General features: G+C 47.3%; 1 protein-coding gene across 16 annotated transcripts in view; it reads left to right on the forward strand.

The window, feature by feature from the left end:
* The first annotated feature begins 5019 nt into the window (after window positions 1-5019).
* LIMS2 (LIM zinc finger domain containing 2) overlaps window positions 5020-27444 on the forward strand; it is a 46180-nt gene continuing 23755 nt past the window's right edge. Inside the window, exons 1-2 of one of the 16 annotated variants that reach the window (XM_072788743.1) lie at window positions 10578-10671; window positions 16204-16388. Coding sequence is in view for 9 of the 16 variants with exons in the window: in XM_072788729.1 (XP_072644830.1) it covers window positions 23172-23320 (149 nt within the window). In the remaining 7 variants the exon portion in view is untranslated. Of the gene's footprint in view, window positions 5251-10438; window positions 10672-10972; window positions 11136-16203; window positions 16389-23116; window positions 23321-23757; window positions 23870-24062; window positions 24167-27444 lie in introns of those variants that run through there. The other 15 variants (XM_072788744.1, XM_072788741.1, XM_072788738.1 and 12 more) reach the window with 15 other exon arrangements.

Consider the following 27444-nt stretch of genomic DNA (forward strand, 5'->3'; position numbering starts at 1 on the left):
TATTCATGAGAGACACACAGAGAGAGGCAGAGATATAGAGGGAGAAGCAGGCTTCCTGTGGATTTGATCCCAGGACACCAGGATCATGACCTGAGCTAAAGGCAGATGCTCAACCACTGATCCACCCACATGCCCTGAAGTAAAATTTCTGACCAAACACTGGTTGAATAATGAGCTACTCTGATGCAGAGGCAATGTCTAGGAAGCCGGGCTTTAACATATAATCACACATATCCCTTGGAGTCTGGAAGACTGTGTGCATGGCCAAGGCTGAGCATTTTTAGGCATGATTGGAGGGGGAAAATCCAAGCTAGTGGTCTCTGGCTGAACAGGGGCAAAAAAACAAAAAACAAAAACCAAAAACAAACAAACAAAAACAATTAGACAAGCAACCAACCAACAAATAAAAAAAAATTCCTCTGTGAAATCAGCATCTAAGACACACACACACACTTTCAGTGGTAAAGGGAAAAATTCTTTGACCAATACTGGCTTATGCTAAGCCAGAGATGACCACTAAGAAGCCAGGCTAAGGGATAAAAGCAAGACAAAAATCTGTGTAGGGACATCAGAAGCTGCACACTACAGGGGAAATAGGCTTTACAAAGTTAGTTCAGCAAGTCACTAAATATATGACAAAGAAAGCAACAACAGCAACCCCTAGAGGATGAAGGGAATTAGTATCCAGAGTTGCTACAGTATAACATCTAAAAATGTCAGTTCTCAACGAAACCAATTTTGAGACATGCAATAAAGAGGAAATTGTGACCCATACACAGGAAAACAACCAATGTGAACTGCTTTTGAAGGGGCCTAGATGTTGGATTTAGTAGACACATACTTCAAAGCAGCCATTGTAAATATTCTTGAAGAACTAATGGAAACCATACTTAAATAATTAAAGGAAGGATAAACAACATCTCACAAGATAGAGACTATCAACAAAGAGAAATTTTAAAGAGTCAAATAAAAATTCTGGAGATGAAAAGTACAATGACTAAAATGAAAAGGTTGCTGGGAGTTTCAACAAGACAGAGTAATAAAAATAATGCAATCTGTAAAATGGGGAGAAAAAAAGAAGAAAAATAATCAGAGCTTCAGAGAAATGTGAGACACCATTAAATGCATCAACATATGCATAATGGAGAGAAGAGAGAGAAAGGGGCATAAAAATTATTAGGAGGAGTTGTGGCTGAAAATTTCCTAAATTTGATGAAAAGCATTAATCTCTACATACAAGAAGAATGAACTTCAACTAGGATAAACACAAAGAGATCCACACCCAGACATATCTTAGTCACAATGTTGAAAGCCAAAGATAAAATCTTAAAAGCAGCAAAAGAAGAGCAGTTCATCACATATAAGGAAAGTGCATTAAGAGTCACAGCTGATGTCTCATCAGAAACAAAGAGGTCAGGGGCGCCTGGGTGGCTCAGTCAGTTAAGCATCTGACTCTTGAATTCAGCTCAGGTCAAGATCTCAGGGTTGTGAGATTGAACCCTGTGTCGAGCTCCACCTGGGCATGGAGCCTGCTTAAGATTCTCTCTCTCCCTTTGCCCCCATCCCCACTCCCTTCTCTCTTTCCCTCTCTAAAAAAATAAAAACAAACAAACAAAAGCTTTAGAAACAATGGAGGCCAAAAGACAGTGGTATGACATCTTCAAAGTGCTTAAAAAACCTGTCAACCAGGTTTTTTATATTCTATATCCAGCAAAACTATCTTTTAAGAAATAAAGACAAAGACATTTCAAAAGAAAGATGGAAGAACTTATTGCTGGCAGGCCTGACTTATAAGAAACACTAAAAGTTCTTCAGACTGAAAGTAAATGACACAAGATAATAACTCAAACCTACATTTGCTTATTTCTTCTCTCTTCTTCTCTTAACTGATTTAAAAAGTAATTACCTAAGATTTATGCATATACTTATATAGCCAGCCTTTTTTTACATATAGAAACATAATATGTGTCAACATTTTGAAAAAATTGTTATTTAACAATAATAGCACAAAGGAAGCAGATGAGAACACAGCTGTTTTGGAGTGAGGTAATGACACCAAATGGTATATCAAGTCTACAAGAAGAAAAAAAAAATCTACAAGAAGAAACAGAATCAGAAATGCTAAATAAGAAGGTTAATATAATAAACTCCATGAATGTATAATTGCTTCAATTTCATCTCAGATTTTTAAAAGATGTAAGATGATGTAAAGTAATAATTAAAACAATGTATTTGGAGTTTACAGTGTGGATGGACATTGTATAACAATAACACAGGGACACCTGGGTGGAGTGGTTGACTGTCTGCCTTTGGCTTAGGTCATGATCCTGGGGTCCTGGGATCGAGTCCCAACATCGGGCTCCCCATAGGGAGCTTGCTTCTCCCTCTGTCCGTGTCTTTGCCTCTCTTTCTGTGTCTCTCATGAATAAATAAATAAAATCTTTTTTTTAAAAAAAAAAAAAAAACAGTAACACAGAAAAGGTTAGAAGACTTCTCTTCTCCCTTCTCCCACTCCACCCAACAACAGTAGAATATACATTCCTTCTCATGGACACATGAAACATTCTCCACAATAGATCATATGCTAGGCCATTAAAACAAACCTCTATAAAAATTGAAAATGATTGATATTACACAAAAGTCTCTGACCACAGTAGAATGAAATTTGAAATCAATAACAGAGAAATTTGGGAAATTTGTAAAATATGCAGAAATTAAGTAACACATTCCTAAAGAACAAATGGGCCAAAGGATAGATCAAAAAAGCAATTAGAAAATATGTTGAAATTAATGAAATGGAAAACAAACATACAGGAGCTTACTGGATGCAGGAAAAGAAATGCTGAGAGGGCAATTTATACCTATAAAAGTCTACATTGAAAAAAGAAGATCTCAAATCAATAACCTAAATTTTCACCTTACAAAATTAGAAAGGGATGAACAAACTAAATCCAAAGCAAGCAGAAGAAAGGAAAAAATATATAAGAGTAGATATAGAGAAGAGAAAAAATAGAAAAAAAAATCAATGAAACCAAAAATTGGTTCCAAAAAAAAAAAAAAAAAAGAGAACATCATTAATAGAATGAAGGACAAAGGTGATACAATCTCTCAATCTTCCTTTTTAAAATTTTCTTATTTTTAAAATTATTTATTTTTTAGAGGATTTTTATTTATTTATTCATGAGAGACGCACAGAGAGAGGCAGAGACAGAGACAGAGGAGGAAGTAGGCTCCCTGCAGGGAGCTGGATGCAGGACTCGATCCCAGGACCCTGGGATCATGACCTGAGCCAAAGGAAGACGCTCAACCACTGAGCCACCCAGGTGCCCCTCTCAATCTTTCTGATATGGGAAAAACATTTGACAAAATCCAACACCTTTCATGATAGAACATGCAAACAATCAAGAATGGAAGAGAAATTCCTCAACATGATAAAGGGATTTATGAAAAACCCTCAGCTAATATATTTAATGGTGAAAGACTGTACTTTCAGCTAAGATTAGAAACAAGACTTCTATTAAGCAGTGTACTGGATGCTCTAGCCAGGGAAAATGGGCTGAAAAATAAATAGAAGTCCTCAAGGTTGGAATGGAAGTAGTAAAACTGTCTATTTGCAGGTGACACCTGTGTATAGAAAAGTTTAAGAAATTCCTTATGAAACTCCTAGAAACCATAAATAAGTTCAGCAGGGTTGTAGGACACAAGATTAGTATACAAGCATTAATTATATTTCTATATACTGTGAAAAATCTGAAAAGGAAATTAAGAAAACTTTTAGAATCACATCAAAAATAATAAAATACTTATGAATAAACTATCTAAAGGAGTGTAAGACTTGTATGCTTAAAACTATAAACATTGTTGGATGAAATTAAAATCTGAATAAATGAAGAGACAGCCCGTGTTAATGAATCAGGAAACTCTTTTATAGTCACAGTTAGCTCTTGCCCCAGTCATTCCCAATCTCTGGCAATGAGTCATCTGTTTTCATTCTCTATAATTTTGTTGTTTCAAGGATGTTGTATGAATGGAATCTGTTACAGTATATAATCTCTTAAGATTGGCTTTTTCTAGTGGGCATAATGACCTTGAGATACATCCAAGTTGTTGTGTGTAAAAAGAACATTTCTTTTTATCTGGCCTCTTTATGTAACTCTTGAACACTTTTAGAATTCCACTTTGATTTATCCATAGTAATATTTTTTTTTGGTATACCTCTCTGAATAGATGACCGGAGCCCAAGGCAGATGCTTAACTGACTGAGCCACATAGGTACTCCAGTTTTCTTACTGATTTTTAAATGAATTAATAGCTAATTAAGAAAATGTTTCACTTTAATTTCCAATATGGTAAATATTGATAGATGTAGCCCACCTACATATAGTCTCTTTGGTATCCTCAGTTCTTCTTAAGAGTGTAAAACAAAGTCCAAGAAGTTTGAGAACCACTTGCATAGATTAGTGTATTTAATGCCCACAAATCTTTATGAAGCACTCACCTTTGGTGGTGAAAGTCAAGGCAATTTTCTTCATTCTACTTCTGAGCATTTCCCAATACAATGAAATTTTTGAAGTAAAAGATGAGAAAGAAATTAACTTAAAGTTATATCAATGATCCTGAGATTTCTTTCAGGGAAAAATAGTAACTGGCAAGAAAGTGTCTGAGTAACTGTTCTTGGGTCATTCAAAGTAGTTGAGGGTTTTCTTTTCTCTGTGCCCCTTGCTGGGCTCAGGTGTTGGCACGTGTACCTGCTGTAAATAAACATCAGGCCTCCCTGGGGACTCAGGAACTTGGGTTCAATAAATGCTCGTTTTAGCGGTTGCCAGATGAGCGCCCCCCTGGCGGCTGCCCCTTTGCTGGTTTCTCTGAATGCGGAGGGCAGCTGTTGCTCCTTTGTTCTGTCCTCCTGGCTCCTGGGCCTGCAGGGGACTGGGCTTCCAGTGGCCCGCCCCCGCAGGCACCTCCCCAGGGAGGCTGGCCTTTCCTTCCTGGCTTCCTCCCCACCCTCTCCTGACCCCCAGATGCCTCCGGTCCACCCTCCAGCTCCCGCCCCACCTCCTGCCAGGGAGAGGTAAGGCTGGAATATCTGGGGCCCTGTGGCAGCTGGGAGTCTCCAGCTGCCACCCAGTTCTTCTCCAAGTAGCTGTGCCAAGTGGGCCTGGCAGCTGCTACTTCCCTCAAAGAAGTTGCTGGCAGCACTCAGAGAAGGAAGCAACAGAAGGAGGTGGAGTGGTGACTCAGCCCTCTCAGGTAGAGACACTGTGTGGCAACCAAGTGGTGCTTTTTGCTCCTGAGATGTGCATGGGCCGTGTCCCTGGTTCTCCCTGCCATTCCCTTTATGTCCTTTAAGAGGTCATGCTAATGTTGGGGTAAGGGAGCAGCCCCAGGGTGGTCTGTCCTCCTGGTCTAGCCTCACACTCCATTAGGTGGCATGCAGACGGTGGAGGCCAGTTCACCTTAGCTGGATGCTAGACCTTCTGTTGGTGAGGCCAAGTCTGGACAGGCTGGGGTTGGGGAGTAAGGTGGGGAGGGGCACAGCTGATTTTTATTCTGGGCAGGGGTTGGAGATGCTCCGATGGAAAGATTGGTGGGTTGGCTGTTCTAATGGGAAAGAGGAAGCAAAACGAATCCCAGCATATGGAAGAGAGATGCGCTTAGGAGCAGAGAGAGGCTGGTGACCCTGCAGGTAAAGAATTGTGTGGTCATTGTGCACAAGTGATTCCTTGTTGGGTGACCCATGCTGCAATGCTTTGAGATGTAAGAATGTGGCATTTCTGAATGCTCTTTGGGGTTGTTCTAGGCCAGTCTCATTCCAGACCCTTGAGATACATCAAGCCTGTCCCAGAGCTAAGGTAAGAGAGGAATGGTATTTTCTCCCACCCCACCCCCCATTTTTTTTAAAGATTGTATTTATTTATTTGACAGAGAGAGAGGAGGGCGAAGGAGCACAAGCAGGGGGAGAGGTAGGCATTTGAAGAGGGAGAAGCAGACTCCCCGCCAAGCAGAGAGCCCCATGTGCGACTCAATCCTAGAACTCTGGGATCATGACCCAAGCTGAAGGCAGACACTTAACCTATTGAGCCACCCAAGAGACCCTGGTATTTTCCTTTTGAAAGTCCAAGGCCAGCCAGTCTTTGCAAAGCAGTTGTGAGCTCCCTGGGCCTGTTCTAATTATAGGTAAACCAGACTCTCAAGAAGGGTTCTGTGTTCTCCATAGACTAAGAAAACCTCTGAGTCTCTGTCATTTGTTCTGCAAACATTAAAAGAATTATTGGATTATGATTCCCCCATAATTGTAATCAGACTTTTTTCACCGAGCCCTCCTTGGTGCAGGAAGAAGTAAGGTCATTTTGGGTGGTCAGATGATGTGTGTGAGTAAATAACTATTCTGAGGACATGCTCATATTTTAAAATAGAAATATTGAGTTTTTAAAGTGGCAGATGTGGGGCGCCTGAGTGGCTCAATGGTTGAGGATCTGCCTTCGGTTCAGGTCGTGATCCCAGGGTCCTGGGATCGAGTCCCACATAGGACTCCCCTCCAGGAACCTGCTTCTCCCTCTGCCTGTCTCTGCCTCTCTCTGTGTGTTTCTCATGAATAAATAAATAAAATCTTAAAAAAATAAAAAGCTGCAAGTGTTGTGCTACCTGGCGGTACACAGAGGTGGGTGTGCTACGCACTATTCATGTTCAGCCAGGCTCCAGCTAGAGAATTCCAGCTTTTCCTCTGGGCGGTCCAGGTGTTTCCCTGCCCTTCCCTGGGAAGTCTCACAGACCACTTCTGGAATTAAGTTTGGACTTGAAGGAACTGGTTAATTCCAGTTATGTGCTACTGTTTAACAATGACCCAGTTGGGCCATCCCCAGTGCTCTGAGAGGGAAATGCCTAAACCAGATCTGGGGGGAGAGACCCTTTGGGCAGAACTGTTTGGATGCCCTCATGTCATATGGGCCATCACTAAACAGGCATGACACTGGTCCTGCGTGCTGGGAAGTAATCTGGCTCCTGCTGGGGCCTGGACCATGCAAGAGACCCTGAGACTTCCTTGGGGCTGCAAGGCCTTCTTGGTCCCCATTGTCATATGGGAGTGGGGGTTCGCCCTAGACATTGGAGAAGGCCTTGAGGCATTCTGATATCCCCAGTTTCTGTCTTCATGCTCCTTATTAAGCCACTCTGGTCAAGGGAAGCCTACCTCCTCCCTTGGTCCCCATGAACCCTTACTCCTGCCTCAGCACCCCTGGGCATTGAGCTGGCTCAGCTGTGGCTGTCAATGGGAAAGGGGGAGAAGGAGGGTGGTGTGGGGCAACTAGGGACATGCCCTGTGAATGGGGTGCTCACAGCCTCCTGCCCTAACAGGTGTTGTGGAATCTACCACTTGCTTTTTTTTTTTTTTAATTTTTATTTGTTTATTTATTTGAGAGAGAGAGAGAGAGAGAGAGCACCAAAGGGAGAGGGAGAGGGAGAAGCAGGCTTCTCAATGAGCAAGGAGCCTGATGCATGGCTTGATCCCAGGACCCTGAGATCACAACCTGAGCTGAAGGCAGACTCTTAACTGACTGAGCCCCCCAGGTGCCCCGAATCTCCCACCTCACTAAGGGTGGAATCCGAAGGCTAGTGTGACTGGTGCTCATGCTCTGGCCCCCTTTTGCCCCCTGGCATTTCTGCCTTATTTCCCATGCCCCTGGCTCCCTGTTTTGCAGACACTTCACCTTCTTTCTTCCTGACCCTGGAGCTCCCCAAGGCCTTCCCAGGTCAGGGCTGCTGCCTTGCTGTTCCACCTTGTTGGCTCTCTTCCTCATCTAGGTTTTAGCTTCAGTGCCAGTCCTCAGGAGCCTTCCTTGCCCTTCCAGTTGAAAGGAGCCCCCCATGTTGTACTTTTTTTGCAGCACTGTCCCTGTGTAAACTCACGTCTATGTTTTGTCCCCTGGTTCAGTGCTCTGCCCCAGTACCCGTATTCATGATTGCTCTTGAGTGAATGGGTGTGAGTGAGTGAATGTGTGAATGACCACTGCTGCACAACTGCAGCTCTCTCCTTCAAACCTGACCTCTGGCTGCACCATATGAGCCTGAGTCATGGCTCCTTCAATCCTTCACATCTCCAGCAGAGCTGAGCGATGCCCACAGACGCCATCGAACTCTTGCTGAGCTTGCCCTTGGCCCAAGGATGAGGCATGCTGGGTGGCTGGGTGAGCAGCAGAAGGCTCTGCTTTGGCCACAGGGACATCCTCCTGTATTCAGCAACCATACTAAGGGAGGCCGTCAGGCTTTCAGGTGGGCATGGGGTCCCCTTGAGGCAGGGAATAGGTCCCTTTGATGTTCTTCCTCCTACTTTTCATCCTTTTTAGTTTCCTATAGAACCCTGATATTCAATGAACCAGCCAGCCTGGCAGTCCATTTCCAGTGCATAGCCCCTAGCGCACCTGTTCCTCTACATCAGCAATTGTGAAAAACATTTCTCCTTAAAGAGGCAGATGAACCAAGAAATCATCCATACTTTAAGCTTAATCAACCATCAAATTATAGTTAAACACTATCAGCTAAGACACAGCCGCAAAAGAACTAACAAGTGCAAACTGCACAGGTTTCAAGATATCAGTTACTTAAGAACAGATGCCTTTTCTAAGCTCATTTCTGCGATGTCACTATCGACACATCGTTCTGAATTCCACTGTTTGTAGTTGCTACTTTGCACTGTCATTTTTAGATAGTCTTTATCTGCTGCCAAGCTAGAAGTAATACGATGTCTAGTAGGGTTGAAGTATCTTGTGGCTCAATCCTGGCTTCATAGTGGGATATTTGGGCTGCTTCCAAACATAAGCTATGCTACACGGACCAGCTAGAAATACCTGCCTATAGGTAGAGAGAGTGAGGGTTTTTTGTTTTATTTGTGTGATAAGTTTCCCAGAATAGATTCCCTAATGATTTCGTATCATAGGGTCACTTTAAAGATTTTATTTATTTATTTGAGAGACTGAAAATGAGCAGAGGGAGAGGGAGAAGCAGAGTCTATGCTGAGCAGGCAGCTACATGGGGGGCTCCATCCTAGGCCCCTGGGATCATGACCTGAGCTGAAGGCAGACAATGGACTGAGCCACCCAGGTGTCCCCACAGGGTCACCTTATTTATTTATTTTTTTAAAATCTTTTTAAAGATTTAATTTATTTATTCATGAGAGACACAGATTGAGAGGCAGAGACATAGGCAGAGGGAGAAGCAGGCTCCCTGCTGGGAGCCTGATGAGGGACCCCATCCTGGACCCTGGGATCATGCCCTGAGCCCAAGGCAGACGCTCAACCGCTGAGCCACCCAGGCGTCCCACAGGGTCACTTTAAACAGTTCTCTAACTTGTCACCGGTGCTTCATTGTAGAAAGGAGTACTTGGTTCTCCTCCCCAACTTGGGCGGTTGATATTTTCATTGTAAAGTATCTTGCTGGGTTGGTGGCTCCTAGCATACTTCGAGGGGCTACTTGTGGGGAGGGCACCGATCTGGCGTCTCGTTTGCAGTCAGGCTCCCCGCCTGAAGGGACGCCCTCGGTGCTCGGCTTTCCGGGGGGCCGACCCCGTGACCCAGGCGTCCCCAGTGCCCCGCGGGGGGAGTCCGCGCCCAGGAGCGCCTGTTCGAGGAAGGAAAGCATGAAGGTGACCACCTCCCCGGCCGGGCCGCATTGGAAACCGAGGGAACCGAGGTGGTCTCAGCATCCTCCACCTCTGTCCCCACCCCCCACACCCCCACCCCCCCACCCGGGCCCGGGACAGCGCAGGGGGAGCGCCGGGCGAGCCAGGCAGGGCGGCCGGCGGGGCTGGGGGCTCGGTTCACGGTTATTATAACTTCACTCCCTTTAAAAGGAAAACTATGCCTGGAATCCGGGGAGGTGGCCCGCGGAGCCCGGGCGGGGGGGACACGATCCGCACCCGCCGCAGGCCAGGCTCGGTGGCCCCGGGCTAGCACAGCGCGAGTGGCGGGGCCGGCCCTCCGCCCCAGCTCGCCCCCAGCTCGCCCCCAGCGGACCCCAGCTGACCCCCAGCTCGCCCCAGCTCGCCCCAGCTGACTCCCAGCTCGCCCCAGCTCGCCCCAGCTGACTCCCAGCTCGCCCCAGCTCGCCCCCAGCTGACCCCAGCTCGCCCCAGCTCGCCCCCAGCTCGCCCCAGCTGACCCCCAGCTCGCCCCAGCTCGCCCCCAGCTCGCCCCAGCTGACCCCCAGCTGACCCCCAGCTGACCCCAGCTCACCCCCAGCTCACCCCCAGCTCGCCCCAGCTGACCCCCAGCTCACCCCCAGCTCGCCCCAGCTCGCCCCAGCTCGCCCCCAGCTCGCCCCAGCTCGCCCCAGCTGACCCCCAGCTCGCCCCCAGCTCGCCCCAGCTCGCCCCAGCTCGCCCCCAGCTCGCCCCCAGCTCGCCCCAGCTGACCCCCAGCTCGCCCCCAGCTCGCCCCAGCTCGCCCCAGCTCGCCCCCGCCCTCCCCTCCCACCTCGCGGGCCGGCGGACCCCACCCCTCTCCCCCCCCCCCCCCCCCCGCGGGCCGGGCTGGGCGCCGGGCGGAGCGCTCTTGGCCTTTTTTGGGCGTCTGCCTGCTTGGTGCTGCGGACCTGCTGGCTGCTGCTGTCTGGCTGCGGAGGCGGCAGAGCGGGTCCGAGGCGACCCCGGGCTCAGCGCGCGGCCACCATGACGGGAAGGTAACAGCCCCCCCCCACGCCGAGGGCCGAGGCCGAGGCCGAGGGCGGGAGGGCGCCTGTCCCCGCGGGGCTGCGGGCCGGGCCCCCGCCCCCCCGACCCCTGCCGGCCGTCCCGGAGACGCTGCGGCTCCACCTGTCGCGCCCGACCCCTGCCCGCTGCCGGGGGCCGCTCGGGAAGCCGCCGCCCCTGCGACGCACACTCCCTCCACCTGCCGGGACCCCCCCCCCCTCCGCGGGTGCCCGGGCCGCGGCGGGTGACGCTCCTGCCCACACCACCTGCCACCCCTCCAAGGTGGACGCAGCTGGCCCCTCACTACTGGAGAACCAGGGCTCGGAGGTGCCTGGGACTCGCCCAGGGTCACGCGCTGTTGGCTTCTGTCAGCCTCCGGACCCTGCAGAGAGCTCACCTTGGAGCCTCCGTTTCCTCCCCTGTGAGCCAGGAATGGCGAAAAATGTTAGAAATGGTAAAGGGTCTATGTGGGGGCCTGGCTAGAACTCTGCGGGAGCACAGGCTGCTGGGGGGGGGCATTCCCCCAGGCCTGGCCCAGCTTGGGCTCTCAGGCCCTGTGGCCATTTCACAGATAAGGTAACTGAGGCCACGGAGGCTGAGTGACTTAGGAGGCCTGTCACATATGCACTAGTGTCTGGCAAGTGTTGGCCTCAGCAGTCCTTTCTGGAACATGGGTGGGTCCAAGTGCATGACTCAAGACTAGGTGGGAGGGGATGGTCTCTGAGGCCCAGCAGGCCCCCTTCCAGCCAAGTCCTGGCAGCAGGATGCTCTTTGACTTGTGGCTTGTGGTTTTGCTGAGGGAAAAGGACTTGGATAAGCAGTGCCCAGGAATGGGGAGCAACTGCAGAGGGCAGGGTGGTGGCCCTGAACCTGGGTGATGTGCACAGTGGTCACCAGGAGGGCGGGGGCACACTGGCCTGGAGTATGAGGGCCACTAGGACACCCAAAATGCCACGTGTCCTGTGACCCAGCAAGTCCTGTGTTTCAAATGCACTTCTCTTCCTGCTCTCATCGTGGCCTGAGTCTGTGGACACAACCAGCCTTCTAGGGCTCACCCTTCCTCGGGCGCTTGGCAGGCTCTTGCTCGGCTCACCTGCTCAGCCAGCTGCCTGTTGCCCACCTGGGAGCTTTTGAGGAAAAGAAGGGAAAGAGTGAACTAGGAGCTGCACAGACCAGTGTTGAGGTTGGGTGGAACGCATGTGATGCAGAGACTCAGGCACCACAGACACCCTAATAAGGCAAAGCCACATGCTGCCAGCTTTGGCAGCAGCTTCCGCCCTGATGGGGTGAGGAGAGCAGAGACCGAGATACCTTTGTTTCCTTGGCAGGGCTCCTGTCACTCCTGGGTCCCTTGGGCCTTTGGGCAGATGAAGGCCATCAGGTCAGCCGACAGACAGCCCAGCAAGAGAAGCTGGGAGGCAGGCAGGTGGTGGGAGCAGGGTCAACCTGCCCTGCCTTGAGCTGCAGGGGTCCAGAGAAATTCTGGTCATCAGATGACACACAGACCAGAGTGAACCTTGGAAAACACTGGGTCGAGTTTTTCCTTGTAAAGTCACATTGCTCATCTCCGAGAGTTAGAAAAAACCCAGAAACAGAAATGATAACGGGAACAGAAAAAGAAAGGACACACCCACAGTTCCCCTCCTCAGAGATGCCCTTGGGAATATTTTGGTGGCCTGTTTCTTTTCTCTTGGTGTATTTTCCTGCTCATTTGTTTTTCGCAGCTGTGAGCAGTCTGGGAGCATAGATTTACCCCTCCCTTGAAGTCGGCCTGCCACATGCAGTACCCAGGCCAGGACTGGTTCCCTCTCTGTCCACCACAGGCATGGGGCCAGGCCAGCTGAGGAATGGACATCCGCCCCATCCATTGGTGGGGGGTGGGTGGGTGAGGTTTTTCCTGTCCCAGAAGCTGGAGAGTTTCATTTTTACTCTATTGCGGCCACCTTGACCTCTGCATGTCCACGGGCCCCGTGAGACGCCAGGATAGTTCTCACACCCGGATCCTGGTTCTCCACCCATCCACCCACCCGTGCTGCCTAGAACCAGGCTGACCTTTGGAAACGACCCTCTGATTGTACAGCTCACACACCGCTGGGGCTCCCCCTGCCAACTGTGTAAAGTGCCAGCCTGTCTACAGGACCAGAGTGAGCAAGGCCAGAGGGAGGGCGGTGGAGAGCCAGTGAGGTAGCCTAGAGTGCATTTTGGGAACACACCTCTGGGTGCTGTGCAGAGAAAGGGCTGCTGAAGAAGAGATTGCATAGGAGGTCCACAAGGGAGGCTCTTCCTCAGCAGCCTTGGGGACAGAGAAGAGGAGCCGGACTCGGGGAGGCGGGGGGCTGGAAGGCGGAATCTGACAGAGAGGATGACTTCCAGGAGGATGCCCAGTTGTGGTGGCAGGCACGGGCATCGATCTAGTTTGGGTCATGAAGGATTCGAAGAGCCTTGGCAAGTCCCAGAGGAAGCCTCTGAAGCCCGGTAGAGGGCTGAGCAGGGACAGAAGGGTAAGTGAGGCCTGGAGCCTGGGTGTGGTTAGGGAGAGGCCATGCTTTGGGCTGGAAGCTCAGTCCTGGCAAGTGGCCCCAAGGCTCTGAATCTTGAAAACACCAAAGTCTTTGTCCCAGCTGAAGGGGCCTTTGACATCACCACTGATCTCCAGGGAGGATGTTAAGACCCGGGCAAGGTTACACCCCTGCTTGGGGATGCAGCCTGTCAGCGGCAGTCTTCCCATGAGCCTGGGACGTGGCACCGGCCGCCTGGGAGCTCAGTGGCTTGGCCTGCTCTAAGGGGGACTCCCACCCACCATGTGACCACCGTCTGTTGAGGTCACCACGTTCCAGATCCTGAGCTGGGTGCTCACTGGGTGCAGTGCAGAGTGGGGCTGCTTGATCCCTGCCCTCACATCCATCAGCACTGCTACCCTCGGTGCTCTCAGCCACTCCCCACCTTTCTCGAGAGGAAGCCCTGTGGCCCCCCCTGGCAGAAGAGCCACCGTATAGCTAGAGTGGCAGACAGGATCCGGGGCTAGCACATAGAGCTGTGTGGGGCAGAGTACAAGTGCCACATGGCTGGACCCCGAGCCCAGGCCAAGCCAGGCACCACCCATGGCCCCCCAACTCCTCCCTTTCCCTCTGCTTCCAGTGTTGACTCTGATGCTGCGAGTGGAGTGTGGTGGGGGGACGGAGGGCCTTATCTATTGCGTGTCCAGTCCCTGGCTGAAAGTACCCCCTACCTCACCTCACCTCACATCACCAACATGAGTCTAACTGGTTCACAAAATTCCTGACAATTTAGCAGTTAGCACTTGGGACCTGGCAGGAGTTGGCCTGCGCCCTCCTTGTGGAGAGGGGCCAGGCTTTCCATGCACGGTGGCTGTCCTGCCTCTTGGGCTGCATGGCCTCGCTTCGCTCTGCTCTATCTATCACGTGCAGATCATACCTAAATGTTCCTTAGGTCTTCATTTCCAGGCAGGGTGGACAGAGGGAGGCACCTTCACTCTCCTTGTTCTGTTTATTCAAATCTTAAATTTCCAATGATGAATATTTACTCAAGATGATGTAAGAAAACCAAAAAAAAAAAAAAAAAAAAAAAAAAAAAAAAAAAAAAAAGATGATGTAAGAAAATATGTTAATGAGATACTCCATGAGAGGACAGCGTGTCACTAAGATGACATGACTGAATGTATGGTCTGTAAAACCAAACACTGATGCTTGAGTTTTATTTTTCTTTCTTTTAATTTTATTAAATTCAATTTGCCAACATACAGCATGACACCCAGTGCTCAGCTCATCATGCGCCCTCCTTAATGCCTGTCACCCAGTTACCCTATCCCCCCAGATGCTTGAGTTTTAGAAGAAGAAAATAAAATCGTTCAAAATCAGATTTCATGTAAGTAAGAAGGTTGGAAAATGTCATTCATCTGAGGCATTCCAAGGGACCTAGCCTCTCAGTGCATCCAGGCAGGAGGTGTTGGTAGGGGGAGCTGGCTCTGGTGGAGAGGCTGTTTGCAGTAGTGTTGCTGGCTGCCCTGAGGATGGTGGTGGCCACCTGGCCTTAAACTTGCTGGTGGCCCTGGCCTCTGTCCCTGCCTCTAGTAAGCTATGTAGTTGTATTCTTCACTACACCTGTGCATTTTAAACATTTGTGATATAATTCACATACCATAAAATTCACTGTTTTATTGTGCACAATTTAGTGGATTTTAGTACATTCACCATTTGTACAACCATCATCACTAATTCTGGGACATTTTTGTCACCCTCCAAAAGAAACCCCATACGCATTTGTAGTTAATCCCCAGGTTTTGGCAGCCAATAATCTGCTGTTTGTCTCTCTGGATTTGCCTGTCCTGGATATTTCCTATAAATGAAATTATACATTATGTAGCTTTTTTTGGCCTGGCTTCTTTCATTTAGTGTACTATTTTCAAGGTTCACTTACATTGTAATATGAATCAGTACTTAATTCCTCTTTTGGGGACGGGGTGCAAATAATATTCCATTGCATGGATATACCACATTTTGTCTATGTGTTCATCTGTGGTGAACATTTGAATTGCTTCCACGTTTTTGGCTTTTAATAATAATGCTGCTGTGAACATTTCTATATATTTTTTTCTCTTGAGCATATACTTTGGAGTAGAATTGCTGGATGATATGGTGATTCTATATTAAATTTTTTTTGGGAATTGCCAAGCTGTTTTCTGAGTAACGGCATACTTTACATTTCCACCAGGAAACGTATGAGAGTCCTAATTTTCTTCATATCCTCACTAACACTTATTGTTTGTTTCAGTGGGTGCAAAGTGATATCACACTGTGGTTTTGATTTTCATTTCATTTCATTAACAAGTTGTCATGTTGAATATCTTTTCACATGCTTATTGATACTGGTATATCTTCTTTCTAGAAATGTTTATTCAGATTTAGTGCCCATTTTTAAATTGGGTTGTCTTTTTATTGTTGGATTTTTAAGAGTTTTATTCTGGATATGAAACACTTATCAGATAAATGATTTGCAAATATTTTATCCTATTCCATGGATTATCTTCTAACTTCTTTGATGGTGTCCTCTGATGCACAAAAGTTTCAAATTTTGATGAAATCCAATTTATCTATTTATTCTTTGATTGCTTGAGTTTTTGGTGTCATATCTAGGTAAGTGTTACCTAATCCAAGGTCATGGAGATTTATACCTATGTTTTCTTCTAAGAGTTTATACTTTAACTCTTATATTTTGTTTTTCAATCCGTTGTGAGTCAGTTTTTATACATGGCCCAAGGTAGGGGTTTAAAACCATTCTTTTGCATGTGGCTATCGTGGTCCTAGCCTCATTTGTTGACAAAATTATTTATCCTGATTGAATTGGCTTGTCAGTCTTGTTGAAAATCAGTTGATCATGGATGTATGGAATTATTTCTGGACTCTCAATCCTATTCTATTGATATATGTACCAGTACCAGACTGTTTGATCATTACTACTGTAACTCTGTAATAAGTTTTTTTTTTTTTTTTAATTTATGATAGTCACACAGAGAGAGAGAGAGAGAGAGAGGCAGAGACATAGGCAGAGGGAGAAGCAGGCTCCATGCACCGGGAGCCCGACGTGGGATTCGATCCCGGGTCTCCCGGATTGTGCCCTGGGCCAAAGGCAAGCGCCAAACCACTGTGTCACCCAGGGTTCCCTGTAATAAGTTTTGAAATTGGGAAATGTGAGTCCTCTGAGTGTTCTTTTCTTTTTCTTTTTTTTTTTTTTTTGACTGTTCTTTTCCAAATTGTTTTGGTTATTCTGGGTCTCATGCATTTGCATGTGAATTTTAGGACCAGTTTGCCCATTTCTATAAAAAAAGGCAGTTGGAATTTTGATAGGGCTTGTGTTGTATCTGTAGGTTAGTTTTGGGATGGGAGGAGGTATTGTCATCTTAACAATATCAAGTTTTCCAATCCATGAACATGGGATGTCTTTCCATTTATTTAGGTCTTCTTTAGTTTCTTTCAACAATATGATATAGTTTTCAGTGTATGAGTCTTATGCTTCATTGGCTAAATTTATTCCTAGGTATTGTATTCTTTATGATGTAAATGGAATTGTTTTATTAATTTTATATTCATATTATTTGTTGCTAATGAGTTTTGTATATTGGTTTTTTTTTTTATCCTGCAAACTTGCTGAACTTATTTACTAGTTATAATGTTTTTTCTTGGGGTTTAAGGTTTTCTGTATATGAGAGTATGTAGTATGCAAATATAGACACTTTTACATCTTTTCCAATCTGGATACATTTTATTTCCTCTTATTGCTAATTATCCTTGCTAGAACCTCCACTGCAATGTTGAAAAGAAATGGCAAGACTGGACGTCCTTGTCTTGTTCTTGACCTTAGAGGGAAAGCTCTCAGGCTTTTACCATTGTGATGTTAGCTCTGGGTTTTTATCTGGCTGAGGAAGTACCATTCTATTCCTAGTTTGTTGAGAGTTTTTTTTTTTTTTTTAAGATTTTATTTATTCATGAGAGACATAGGGGGAGAGAGAGAGAGAGAGAGAGAGAGGCAGAGACACAGGCAGAGGGAGAGCAGGCTCCACACAGGGAGCCCAATGTGGGACTCGATCCGGGGTCTCCAGGATCAGGCCCTGGGCTGAAGGTGGTGCCAAACCACTGAGCCACCCAGACTGCCCTGTTTTTCTTTTTTTTATCATGAAAGTGTGTTGGATTTTGTCAAGCACATTCTCAGCATTCTTGTGATGAATTGCATTGATTTTGGATGTTGAACCAACTTTATATCCTAGGTCAAATCTCATTTGGTCATGAGTGTAGTACTTTTTATAGGCTGCTAGATTCAGTTTTGTTGAGGATGTTTACATCTAGTTTTATAAGTGATATTCCTCTGCAGTTTTCTTATGATATATTTTTCTGATCTGAGGTAATGCTGACTTCATTGAGTGAGTTGGAAAGTGTTCCTTCCTGGTAGATTTTTTGAGATTTTGTGAAGGGTTGGTGTTAATGCTACTTAAACATTTGGTAAAATTCATCAATAAAACCATTTGGCTCATCTTTGTAGAAAGATTTTTTTTTAAGATTTTTTTTTTTTTTTTTTAAAGGGCAGCTTGGGTGGCTCAGCGGTTTAGCGCCACCTTCAGCCCAGGGCATGATCCTGGAGACCTGAGATGGAGTCCCACATCAGACTCCCTGCATGGAGCTTGCTTCTTCCTCTGCCTGTGTCTCTACCTCTCTTTCTGTGTTTCTCATGAATAAATAAATAAAATCTTAAAGATTTTTTTTAAAGTAATCTGTACATCCAACGTGGGGCTCAATTTCACAACCCCAAGATCAAGAGTTGCATGCTCCATTGATGGAGCTAGCCAGGTGTCCTGGAAGATTTTGATTATGAACCCAGTCTCTTCACTTGTTATTGGCCTATTTGGATCTTACATTTCTTGTTGATTCAGTTTTGGTAGTTTGTATCTTCCTAGGTATTTGCCCATTTCAGCTAGGCTATTTTATTTGCTGTAATTTAGTTTGTATATAATTGTTCACAGCATTCCCTTACGGTCCTTTAGGTTTCTTTAACTTCAGCCCCATCTTTCATTCCTGATTTCAGTCATTTGTGTGTTCTCTTTTTTTCTTGGTCAGTCTGGCTTAAAGGTTTGTTAGTTTTGTTGATCTTGTCAAAGAATCACTTTTGATTTTGTTGCTATTCTCTATTTTCTTCCTAATCTCTGTTTCATTTATTTCTGTTTTAATCTTTATTATTTCCTCCCCTATGCTTGCTTTGAGTTTAGTTTACTCTTCTGTTTTTGTTTTTTTAAAGTGGAAGGTTAAATTATTGATTTGAGATTTTCTTGTTTAATATACAACTATAAAACTATTTTAAAGGATACAACTATTTAAACTATTATACAATTATTTTTTAAAAAGATTATATTTATTTATTCATGAGAGAGGCAGAGACATAGGCAGAGGGAGAAGCAGGCTCCTGTGGGGAACCTATTGTGGGACTCAATCCCAGGACCCTGGGATCATAACCTGAGCCAAAGACAGATGTTCAAACACTGAGCCACCTAGGTGCTCCCTGAGGCTCTTTTTATGGCCCGGCATATGGTCTACCCTGGAGAATGTTCCAAGTATACTTGAAAACATATATTCTGCTATTGTTGGATGGAGTGTCCTGTAGATGTCTTTTAGGTGTAGTTGGTTTATAGTGTTGTTTATGTCTTTTATATCCTTGCTTAACTTTTGTATAATAGTGTATCCATTAGGAAAGTAGAGTTTTGGGGTGTCTGAGTTGCTCAGTCAGTTAAGCATCTGCCTTTGGCTCAAGTTGTGATCTCAGATTTCTGTGATCTCAGGGTCTTGGGATCAAGCCCTGTGTTGGGCTCCCTGCTCTGCAGAGAGTCTGCTTATTCCTCTCCCTCTGCCCCTCTGCTTCCCTCCCCCTGGCTTGTGCTCCCTTTATCTCAAATAAATGAATAAAAATCTTTTAAAAAAAGAGAAATTGGAGTATTGGAGTCTCCAACTATTATTGCTACATTATCTATTTTTATTTCATTCTAATAATTTTTGCTCCAAGTTTTTTGAGTCTGCTGTTAGGTGCATATATGTTTATATTTGTTATTTATTTTTGATGGATTGACTCTTTTATAGAAGGTCCTTTTTTGCTCTTGTAACAATTTTTGTCTTTTTTTTTTAAAGATTTATTTATTTATTTATTTAGAGAGAGAGAGTGAGAGGCAGAGACACAGGAGGAGGGAGAAGCAGGCTCCATGCCAGGACCCCAATGTGGGACTCCATCCCAGGACTCCAGGATTGTGCCCCAGGCCAAAGGCAAGCGCTAAACCGCTGAGCCACCCAGGGATCCCCCAATTTTTGTCTTAAAGTCTATTTTGTCTGATGTTAGTATGGATAGCAACTCCAGTTCCTTTTCTTTCCTTTTTTTTTTTTTTAAAGATTTTATTTATTTATTCATAGAGACAGAGAGAGAGAGAGAGAGAGAGAGGCAGAGACACAGGCAGAGGGAGAAGCAGGCTCCATGCAGAGAGCCCGACGTGGGACTCGATCCAGGGTCTCCAGGATCACGCCCTGGGCTGCAGGCGGCGCTAAACCGCCTTGCCACCAGGGCTGCCCTCCAGTTCCTTTTCAATTGCTGTTGGCATGGTGTATCTTTTCCATAATTTTACTTTCAAACTATTTGTGTTTTTGTCTAAAGTGAATCTCTTATAGAAATTATATAGGTAGATCATGTTTTTTTTAAAATCCATTTGCCAATTTCTGACTTTTAATTGGATAATTTAATCCATTTGCATTTAATGTAATTATTTTACATTTACCATTTACAATTTTTTAAATATATATTTTAAGTCTTTTTTGTTTCTCAATTCCCACACTATTATTGCCTTCTTTTGTAATGAATTATTTTATTAGGCTGTTGTAGTTGGGAAAAATAGGTTTATGAACAAAAAGTACATTTATATTGTATTTTATTTTTATCTATATAGTAACCTTTACTATGTCATGGTTAAATATACTTTGCTGCTTTTTATTTCTTCATGAGGATTCCCCCTTTTTTTTTTTTTTTTTTTTAAGATTTTATTTATTCAACAGAGAGAGAGACAGCACAAGCAAGGGATAGCAGGGGGAAAGGGACTCTGGGATCATGACCTGAACCAAAGGCAGATGCTCAAGAGACTGAACCATGCAGGCGTCCCTTTTTATGTGGATTCAAGTTATTGTCTAGTGTTTTTTAATTTCATCCTGAAGGACTCTTTTTAGTATTTCTTTTCAACTGCAAAATTTCTGTTGGGTCCCCTTTAATAATTTCTCTTTATCAGTATTCTCCATTTGATGTGATATCATTCTCATACTTTAGTTTTTTAAGACATGGTTTCCTTTAGTTCTTTGAACAAAATTAAAATGATTTAAAGTCTGTGTAGTAAGTCTAATATTTGGTCTTCCTCAGGGACAGTTTCTGTTGATTACTCCTTTTTGTGTGTAAGGGTCATACTTTTTCATTTCTTTGTACATGTCATAATTTTTTGCTAAGAACTGAACATTTTAAATAATATGTGGCAATTCTGATATCAGATTCTCCTCCACTCCTGAGTTTCTTGTTGCTATTTGTTGTTTGTTTAGTAACTTTTCTGATCTAATTCTGTAAAGTCTGTATCTCTGTCATTTGTGACTGAAGTCTCTGCCTGGTTAGTTTAGTGGCCTGCTAATGACTGGACAAAGTTTTCCCTTGATGCCTGAAACCAAGATGCCTTTCAGTCTTTGCTGAGGGACCTAAGTGTATGTTGGGGCACACCTTCAACATGCAACTGGGCAGTTACAAGTCTGCGTTAGCCTTCACTCCTGCTGCAAACAGGCCCGAAGGTCAGTCAGAAGTAAGAGCTTACGACCTTCTTAGTTCTTCCCTGAGCATGCAAGCAGTCCTGGGCTTTTGCATGGCCTTCTAGATTCCCAGAAATATGTTGGTCCTTTTCAAAGCCCCTAAGGACATCTTATTCCTCAGTTTTCCCTTTTAAGCTTTTGATTAGTTTATCATTGCCCCCACAGTTATCCATTGCCAATGGCAACGACAGCTATGATACTATAGGCAGCTATAATAGTAGTACCTTTGAAAAAAAAACCCCAAGAGAGGTTTTTAACATTGGGTATGTGTGAATGAGGTTACATAAAAACAAGACTTTCAGGTAGAGTCTTCCAGAGAGTGAAGGTTTGAACGAGCTCCAGCCCTGCCTGCTTCTTAATTACTGGGAATGTGGGATGTTATTTTTCAAGACAGCCATGGAGTTAGGGTATAGGCTGTCAGGGACTAGGATAAGTTAAAGCATCACAAAGCTCATTGTTCTTACCAAGATTCAACTGATTTTTCTTGACCAAATGTTCCTGGGTTACTGCAAAACTCTTGTTAACTTACAGAGTTCTGAAAAAGTAAATTCTGAGAATTTTTGCTAGTTTTTCATTGTTTTTATGAAGGGAAAAAATTTCAAAGGTTCTTACTCTTCCACTTAGGCTGATATCATTCTTATTATGTTTTTGCAACTTTGTCCTCTGGAGCCAGAGTGCTGTCTGGGCACACTGAAATGGCTCCTACACCCATTTCTGCAAGACAGGTTGCAGAATTAGAGGGACAGGGGACAAGGCTGTGCAGAGATTTGGGATTTGGGCCTAATTAGACTCTAATTTCCCTTTTCAACTTCTAACCCCTGGTACTTCCTTTTACAGTACATATTTGTTGAATTGATTAGTACTTGGTAACCTTGGACTTGAGTTTCATTTACGAATTATGATGCACAAAACACTTGTGGCTGTAGCCTCCCTTTCTGGCCTGTCTGCAACTGCAGAAACCCTAAATAAATGTTCCCTCCTTATTTTTAAAATATTTGTTTATTTTTAAATTTAAACTCAATTAATTAACACATATTGTATTATTAGTTTCAGTGGTAGAGTTCAGTGATTCGTTAGTTTTATATAACACCCAGTGCTCATTATATCATGTGCCCTTCTTTTTTTTTTAAATTTTTTAAAATTTTTATTTATTTATGATAGTCACAGAGAGAGAAGAGAGAGAGGCAGAGACACAGGCAGAGGGAGAAGCAGGCTCCATGCACCGGGAGCCCGATGTGGGATTTGATCTCGGGTCTCCAGGATCGCGCCCTGGGCCAAAGGCAGGCACCAAACCACTGCGCCACTCAGGGATCCCATCATGTGCCCTTCTTAATGCCCATCACCCAGCTACCCTGTCCTCCCACCTTCCCCTCAAGCAACCCTCAGTTTGTTCCCCATGATTAAGACCCCCTATGGTTTGTCTCCCTCTCTTATTTCGTCTTATTTTATTTTTCCCTCCCTTCCCTTAGGATCCTCTGTTTTGTTTCTTAAATTCCACACGTGAATGAGATTATTAAATGTTCCCTCCTTAAATGACACTGTAGTTCCAGGTGAGTTCTGGGTTCCAGAGTTCAAAATTCCCCCAAGGAAGAGGCTGAGTGAGGCTGGTAGGAGGAGCCTAGGCCCTAGGGCACTGACTTCAAGGTGCAGTAACAAAACTTTCTAATAAGCTTTCTTAAGCATTCAGTTATCTACATCAGGGAGTGGGAGGTGGTGATCTTTGTACTCCCACTTTGGCTCCTCCAGCCTCAGCCACTATGTCCTTTTGCCCCTTTAAAAAATATTTGTTGAATTGATCAGTGCTTGGTACTTTTGGAATTGAGCTGCATTTACAAGTTATACTGCACCCAATGCTTGTAGTCGTCTGGCTGTATTTTGGAGCTGACCCCAGGGTGATTAATGAGTTTGGATTTGCTGGGTGAGGTATGCTTCTTGGTATGTGGGCCCGGCAACTGAGTGCCAATGGATTCTCTCCAAAGTCTCCCTCCACCTCAGTGTAGGAGGACCAGCGCCCTGTTGTTCAGAATGATCGCTACTGTTGTTTTCTTTAGAAGGGCAGAGGAAGATAGTGCTCACGCTTTCTGACCTTACTAGAAAGGTTTTTCAGGGAAATGGAATCCATTTTAAAGATCTCCGTGAGTGCTCTGGATTCTCATTTTATTGCTGACCAGAGTGCCTGCTCGGCCAGCAGGGACCACAACTCAGATGCTGACCTGGGGTGTTTGCACTTGGATCACAATAACCCTGCCTATCTCTTTAGGTAAAAATGCATGGCAATGGTGCCTTCCTGGCAGTCTCCTGTCAGACTCTGCTTCTGCCTTCCCTGGCAAGTTGGGGGGATAATCTGTTGCTGGGGGTTTGACAGCATGGACCTTGTGTGGGGGCTTGGCAGTTTGTTGGTCAGATCTGGGGAACCAGATCCTGCCCTAATCTGGGTCTCCAGGTGGCATTTGCAGCACAGGCTCCTGGGAAGGGAACGAGGCAGAGTGTGGGCACGTGTGGGGCTTCCTCACCAGCTTCTTAACTGTTTCTAGGATCCCTAAACCAGGTCAGTCCCATATTGCCCTCCTGCAGGTCAGGGGGCTTGGGGTTCCCTTCTTAGGTTCCTCTCAGCCTGGGACCCAGGCATCCTGGCCTGCCTCTAGGGACCTCACTTCAGGGCTGTTTGGGACCCTCCCAGCCAGTCTCCTCCCCAGCCAGGACCCAGCCCTGCCAGCCTCTGCTTTCGCTGTGCTGCCCCCACAGGGGCAACAATGTCCTTTCTATTTGGAGTTGGCTCTGCTGCCCTTTGGAGATCGCTGCGTGTAACGTGAGCTCCCGTCCAGGGCGGTGGGGGGAGAGGCGCCCCCTGCACGCCGCGGCGTGTCCGTGTCCGTGTCCGTGTCCGCGTCCGCGTCCGGCGGAGGTGGCTGCCTGCTGCCTGCTGCCTGCTGCCTGGGGAGGCCGCCCCACCGGGGCCGGGGGCGGAGGCGGCGGCGGCGGCGGAGGCGGGGGCGGAGGCCGCAGCATGGAGCATGGCAGGCCCGCTGGGGCTGGGCGCGCTCGCAGCGTCCGGGCTCTACCGGCGGCGCCGGCACCGACTGCGCCCGCCGCCCGCCGCGCCCGGGTAGGTGGCCCGGCCGGGCGGGTTGCGGGGCGGTGGCCGGAAAGCTGCGGCTGCCGGCCCTGCCTCCGACCCCAGCCTGGCCCTTCGGACGGCGAGACCCGTCCTCCCGGGTTGGGACAGGGAGTGCGGACGGCGCGGGGCCAGCCCGGGCTGGGGACCAGGCGGGAGGTGGGGCGCGGTGGAGCCTGCGGGCGTGATGCCATCTGGGGTCCACGTCCCTGCGCAGGACGCTGAGACTGGGGTGTCAGGCCAAGTGGTCCCGAGGGACGCCCCTCGCTGCTTTCACACCTGTCGCTTCACTGCTGCTTTCAGCGGTCAGGGAGCTTGCTGCGCGTCACTAGTCAAAAATGACCAAGCTGTGATCTGAAGCCACTTTGGACTGACTCTAAAATCCGAACTGCTTTATCTTGTGGAGAATTGCCAGTGTTGACAATTGATGAAAGCCTCCTTTGGGGCGGGAAGGGAAGCCTGTGGGGCTCGGGGTTGACCTCAAGGCATCTGAGAAGATGAGTTAACCTGGGGTGGGGAGCGTCCGAGGGGGCATGTAGATGGTAGTAGAGCCCCTGGTGTGTGTGTCAGGGCTGGGCGCTGGGCTCCAGGGGCTGCCTGGGTGGAAACTTGGAGTAGAAAGTTGGGGAGACAGTGATGAGGGCTGTGAACTTGGTTGGGGTCACTGGCCCTGAAAGTGATGAGTGCAGACCCCAGAGGAGGAGGTGGGGGAGGAAGGGGGGAAAACCCTGAGGGTGGGAGGAGGGGGTGGGGCGTCAGAGAAGAGACAGGAAGCAGCAATGAGAGAGGTGAGGGGGGATCTGGAGGACCCAGGGAAGAAAGGACGTCCAGGGACTACTGCGATGCAGGGAAAATCCGGCCTGCCTTGAGCTGTATCCCCTCAGGCAAGGTAGCCTTCTGGAGAGGTGATTGGGACTGAGCTACAGAGACATCTGGGGTTCAGGACGGAGCAAGGAGCAAGACATGGGGTAGAGGGCTACAGAATGGGCTCCCATTCCACACCTGGATTGCAGTCCCCTTGTGCATCAGGACAGGGACTGGACAAGCCCATTACTCAGGTGAGGAACCCGAGGCTTAGGACACCAAGAAACTCACCTGAGCGTGGCAGTGCTGGAAGGGGCACCCTCCTCAGTGGGCCTGTGGATGTCCTTGGACATGTGTGAGGGGAGATGTGGTGCAGAGAATGGCGACCAGGACACTGATAGGCCAGAGGCCAGGCTGGGGAGAGATGTCACAGAACAGACTCAGCACAAGAACAAGGCCGAGATGCAAGGAGCGCACCTCGGCGTGGTATGAAAATCAGGCCTCAGGAAAGTCCCGAGCATGTGGGCACATATGTTTATATGCTACTTGTCTTTATTTTTCTGTGCGCTTCTGGCTCATGCCCTTCCTCAGCTCTCAATTACTGGTGGGATGGTTTTAAAGCACACCTGCCTGAAAGCAAACGAAGCTGCTAGAGCAAAGAGGGATGGCTGAAGCTTCAGGAAAAGCCAGCTAATCTCCCATAGGCTCCAAACAGACTGTGAAGATGTTTCTGATGGTGTAAGTGCATCGTGCATAGCAGCCTAAGGCAGCATTTAGATTTTCCAGTCTTCCCAAGGCTGAGCGTGGGAACTGACTTTGTGTAAATTCTTTTTTCCTGTGCGTAGCCAGGTGACTCCGGCTGCTGGCTGCTGGCTGGCCTCGTGAGGGGGTGGCAGGGAGGAGGCCCAGGCCATGCGGGGGGGGGGGGGGCAGCTTCCACCTGAGCTGCAGAGGTCGTGCTGCAGTGGGATCCCCCTTTTCTCCCTGCACCTGGAACAGTGCCTGGGCCCAGAGTAGGTGCTCAGTAAAGACCTGTCAGATTAAGGAAGGAAGGAATGCCACTGGCTGCCTGTTATGGAGCGGTTATGGGCTGTGCTTGCAGGTGTCACCTCACTTAATCCAGCCATGCCGGAAGGTAGCTGTTGCTAGCTAGTTTTACAGATGAGAAAGCCCAGGCTCAGAGGGTACTTTGCCACAGACCGTGGAGTCAGGGAGCACCTGAGCCAGGTCAGCCCTGGTCTGCCTGGCCGTGGAGTACATGCATTGGCCTGATTGCTACTCAGGTCGACATGGCCTCAATAACACTGACTCATTCTCAGGTGTGGCCAGCCCCTGTCTGTTCCCAGGTACCCACTCTTATCTTTCTAGTCTCGGATGGGAGGAAGGCTGAAGCAGGGTTGATTTTCTTTTCTTTCTAGGGTCTAGGATTGCTTTTCTTTTCTTTCTTCTTAAAAAAAAAAAAAAGAATATATATATATATATATTCTTTTTTTTTTTAATTTGAGAGAGAGTGCAAGGGAAGGGTAGAGGGAGAAGCAGACTCCCAGCTGAGCAGGGAGCCTGATAGGGGGCTCAATCCCAGCACCCTGAGATCATGACCTGAGCCGAAGACAGATGCTTACCTGACTGAGAGCCATCCAGGTGCCCCAGGATCTAGGGTTGTTAAAAAAAACTACAACAGAGAGTCTTGGATGGCTGTGCCTGTATAATGCCACCAGGAGCTGAAGGGACATGGTCCAGTCCCTATTGGCCCTCTCTGTACTTTGGTTTCCTTATCCAGAACCAGCAGCCTCTCCTCAAAAGAAGTGGGTGCAGAGAGGGCTCCCCCACCCCATCCCAGGCTAATAGTCATTGTAAAGCTCAGTGACATCTCATCACCTAGTGACATCTTGCACAAGCCCACAGACTGGCTTGTGTCGGGCTTTCCAGATTGAGAGTATTTTGGGGTGCTGGGGAGGGTTACAGGAGAGGCACAGATGGTGTGCCCTTGTATACCATCTGACCCCAGGCCATGCCCTTGGCAGTGTGAGTGCTGTCCAGCTGCAGCAGGATGGTGGTGTCTCTTTGAGGGAAAAGCTGGGCTGACTTTGTGTGTCCCATTCTTGGCTGGAATGTGTGAAGGAGGACGTGGAATGTCTTTGTCTCCTACCCTTTCCCCTCTTGCAGGCTGTGGGCCTTCCTAAGCACTGGGCTGCAGAGGAGGTGCTCTGGAAGGCTCTCAGAGTAGCCAGGAAAGCGGGGCTCTCTTTACCCCATGCTTGGCCTGCCTGGCCCCGTGCTTATCATGCTGTACCCTGTGAGCTCTTCACTTTGGCTCCATGAGGCACATCTTTTTGCAGATGAGGCCCAGAGAAGCTAGGACCCATTTCCAAGTCCCCCAGCTGATGGCGGGGGCTGTCAGGATTCAAACATGGAGGGCTGAACCCACAGCCCCCTTTTGTGTCCTGGCCTCCTGCAGAAGACGG

This window comes from Canis lupus, chromosome 20 (genome assembly GCF_048164855.1).
Source record: "Canis lupus baileyi chromosome 20, mCanLup2.hap1, whole genome shotgun sequence".
Lineage (NCBI taxonomy): Eukaryota > Metazoa > Chordata > Mammalia > Carnivora > Canidae > Canis > Canis lupus.